Source organism: Cygnus olor, chromosome 23 (genome assembly GCF_009769625.2).
Source record: "Cygnus olor isolate bCygOlo1 chromosome 23, bCygOlo1.pri.v2, whole genome shotgun sequence".
In the NCBI taxonomy this organism is placed as follows: domain Eukaryota; kingdom Metazoa; phylum Chordata; class Aves; order Anseriformes; family Anatidae; genus Cygnus; species Cygnus olor.
In genome coordinates, this window is record NC_049191.1 from 407,501 (window position 1) to 411,250 (window position 3,750).

The 3,750-nt window shown below is 53.3% G+C and overlaps 1 protein-coding gene across 9 annotated transcripts in view; it reads right to left on the reverse strand.

The window, feature by feature from the left end:
• Positions 1–2,641, reverse strand: part of SRRM1 (serine and arginine repetitive matrix 1) — an 18,229-nt gene extending 15,588 nt beyond the window's left edge. For 5 of the 9 annotated variants that reach the window (XM_040534743.1, XM_040534740.1, XM_040534739.1 and 2 more), the window contains exons 1-2: positions 2,443–2,641; positions 222–311 (exon numbers count right to left, since the gene is read on the reverse strand). In XM_040534743.1, coding sequence (XP_040390677.1) covers positions 222–311; positions 2,443–2,463 — 111 coding nt within the window. In that variant the 5' untranslated portion in view covers positions 2,464–2,641. Of the gene's footprint in view, positions 1–221; positions 313–2,442 lie in introns of those variants that run through there. The other 4 variants (XM_040534747.1, XM_040534745.1, XM_040534744.1 and 1 more) reach the window with 2 other exon arrangements.
• Positions 2,642–3,750: the final 1,109 nt, after the last annotated feature.

The following is a 3,750-nucleotide window of genomic DNA, read 5'->3' on the forward strand; positions in this document are numbered from 1 at the left end:
AGCCGTATTTTACGTAAAAACCCACCAACATTTAGCATTTTAACTTGATCAGGTATATAAGTACTGTATTTTTGATGCTCAAGCAGACATTCCACATTTCCTCTAAAACTGTACTAGAGAATATGAAATTCCAGTACATACCCCCAGACACCTGACTACTCCATTTAGAATTGTATTTGATTCATTTGTCTTACTTCCCCACCTCATCCTAATCAACTTACCTTCTTTTCTAAGCATTCTGCAAATTTCAACTGCTTCAACAGTTTCTTCTGTTTATTGCTGAAGCGATTGTCCTGTTCTGCACTTGTTCCCTAAAGCACAGGAAAAAAAGATGTTTAGTCTGCATGATATCCATCCAACTTTTAGTATTGGTTTCCTATATAATCTTTGCCATGTATTTGCACAGCAACACCAGCGACACCATTCTGCACACAAATGAGCCTTTTCAAGTGCCTTTCTATTTTAGCACTGCAGTCATCACCTACCACTGAAGATTTAGGGGTAGGCAATCTCCTAACTCTACAGTGACACCTTAATCATATAATCTCCCCGGCACACTACTTGCAAATTTTAAAAGTACAGTAGTGCTGAACTGCGATGAGAAGGACCTATGCTGGAGCTCGCAAACTCCTCAGGAGTAAGTTCTTCTTCCCCTTTCCAGTAACAAAAACATTGTATTTGGCTACAGTGACATCTATGACAGCCCCTGGGTAAAGCTCTCAAGCAAATTAGCTAACACGGAGTCAGCAAGAGTACAAAGAATACTATTTTATTGATCATGCTCTGTTAAAGTTCACCAACTTGTTCCACTTTCGTGAACAGAAACTATGGATGAAATCATTTGGAACTGGAAGACTTGAAAGCCCGTGTCTGCAAAATTTACTTGCATAGAAGTAAACAACCGCACATGAACTGAAGTATGTGCAGAATTGCATCCAAATACTAATAACCCGTTAACAATTCAAAATCCCACAATTCACATGTGAAGTAAAGTTTATTCGGGAAATCAACGTGACTGATGAAGAACACAGGAACTTAATACATTCAATTTCCTGTGCATGGAAAGAATGGGTTGCATGCAAGCAATAATAATACCTGCTAAGGAACCAAAAGATAAAAAGCTCAAAATTCTAGGGTAACCACTTCATTTGGTGAGAAAACACCCTGAATTAGCAATGTAATACACTCCAAATTCGTCAAATACAGAATGGGAACTGAAACCATTAACATTCCTGTTTGCAACCTTGGGACACAGGAATTCTAAAGACTCATTGTGGCACAGACACCTGCCAGGATTAAGTATGTTTAAAACCGTTTATAGCATTTGCAATCTACACCTTAGCAACAGATGCAACACTCACCAGATCATTCAAGAATGTCTTGGTTTTTAACTTTTCCAACTGTCTAAAAAATTATTTACAGTCCTGTTTCACTACCATGTTTTGATTTTTTTTTTTTTAATTAGACACCTTTCACAGCCCAGTCTAAAAGAATACTCAACTTCTGATTCATTTTTTTCAGGCCCAGTCATTGCACTATAGGTGACAATTATTCGGTCTGTAAACTTCTAAAGAATGGCACCAGAAAGGACAAATGTAGGTTTAACTTGTAATTATTTTTCTCTTCAACTCATTTCCCAGCATGCTTATGACATTTTTACCAGGCTAGCACATTATCATAAAACTGATTAAGTGAAGGGATACACGTGCTCCCATGTTTTAAAAACATCCCTGTTGCAGGAATACAAAATAATTGGGCTGAATTGGTCAACGATTCTCCGTCAGTTAAATTCCGTGTAAAATTAAGTACTCTCAAAACAGCCGCGGAAGTCTTAAAAACAGATCAATTTTAATTAGCGGAAGAAAAGCTTAGGAAGAAATATACCCCCAGCTTATTTCCTAAAGTACTGAATAATCTTCACGCCACGGAGCTTTAAGTCCCCACTCTCCAACACAGGGCGCTTCTGTTTATTTCCTCTGAACCAGCACGTCTCACTGCAAACCCGGGCGCCCCCCCCCCGCCCCGCGCTTCAAGGCCCCGGGGGCTCAGCCCGTGAGGCGGCCGCGGCCGGGCCCGCGCAGGGCAGGCCCCGACGCGCCGGGGCCCCCCTTCCCCTCCTCCGCCTCCCCCGGGCCCCGGGCGGGGAGCGGCGGCCTCGGGAGCCCCGGGGCACCCCGGCGGGCAGCGCCCCGCCCCCGGCCCCGGCCGCCCCGCGCCGCCTCGGTCCCGCCGCCATTTTCTGCGCGGCCGCCGCTCGCAGGAGCCTGCGCAGGGCGGGGGCGGGGGGCACGGCGGCGCTGCTCGGGGAGCGCCGCGCCAGCGCCTTCCTTCCCCGGCGGCGGCGGCGGGGCCCGCGGCGGCCCGGCCCGGCCTCCCGCTGCCCGCCGGGGCGGCCCCGGCGCCCTCCCCGCCCGGCCGCCCGCTGCCGGGGCCGGCACTTACGCGGAAGAAGCCCGCGTCCATCTTGCCTCCTCCGCCTCCTCCTGGCCGCAGCGCGCTGCCGTCCCGGCGTGCACCGCGCGCCGCGAGCCCCTCGCACGCTCCTGGCGCTGAGGAGGGGGGAGGAGAGCGCGGCGCGCCTGCGCGCAGCACGATCGGAAGGGGGCGAGGGGGCGGAGCCGGGCGCTTCGTAAAGGCGGATTGGCGGATCCGATTGGCGGATGCGGGCACAGAGGCTAGCTAAGCGCGCCGGAACTGGCCAATCGGAAAGCGCGACGTTCCGGGGGCGGCCGTGCGCGGGGCTGCGGAGCTGTGAATCCTCTTCTCGCGAGACGTCGGCGGCGGGCGGGGCGGAACGGGGCGGGGCGGCTCCCGGGGCCCAGCCCCGCCCCAAGGCAGCGGCGGGGCCGGGAGGGGGCGCGCGGGGCCCGGGGCCGGCCGGAGCCCCCCGGAGCCCCCCAGCGGCGGGAGCCCCCCACCGGCCGCTCGTCCTCAGGGGCCCGGCGGGAGAAGGCCGCGCACGGCAGGCCCGGAGCGCGCCCCCGGCAGTTTCCGGGGCTCGGGGCCGGCCGCGGGGCCCGCAGGGCGGACGGCAGCCTCGCCGTCCTGTCACGGCGCCGCCGGGTCACGGCGCCCGCTCTCCCCAAAGGCTTACAAGATCCGTTTTGGTTTTTTGTAACAGAGCAATTTCTCGTAGCAGCTCTCAGCGTTTTGCTTTTTTAAGCAGGTCTGCGTGAGGGCGGGCCTGCGCACAAAGGCACCCAAAGGAGAGATTTAAAAAAACCAAACACCCCAAAGGGAAGGAAGCTGCCTGGGCAGGGCAGGGCAGACGGGTCCCCGGGCAGCTCCTGCTTCAGGACAGGGGCAGTGCGGGGTTGTTCTTGGAAAGCCTGAATCCAAAGCGCGTTACACGCGTGTCACAGCGGTACCGCGGTGGAAATGCGGCGCCGCGTGCCCTTAGGCTGAGTTGGCCTGGTCAGCAGAGACTCGGGATTGTGCAGATGGAGGCACAGCGGGTGGCGGGGGCCTCCCAGGCGGTGCCAACCAAAGGCAGATTTTACTGGTAGAACAGCACAGTGAGTTTTCCAGGCTGAGCAGTGTTAGTGTGGGTAAGGCAGGGATTATTCGGCCAATAGTAGTGATTACCAGTACAGAATGGTTTATGGAAGTGTGTTCTGCTTCAGTGAAACAAGGTGAACTTCGTTGTTATGAAATTCTATAAATGGAAAGCAAACAATTTGTTAGAAGCAGGTCTGTCTGATAATGTTAAAAAGATAACAGCAAGATGAGGCTTATCTTTTCTAAAGATCT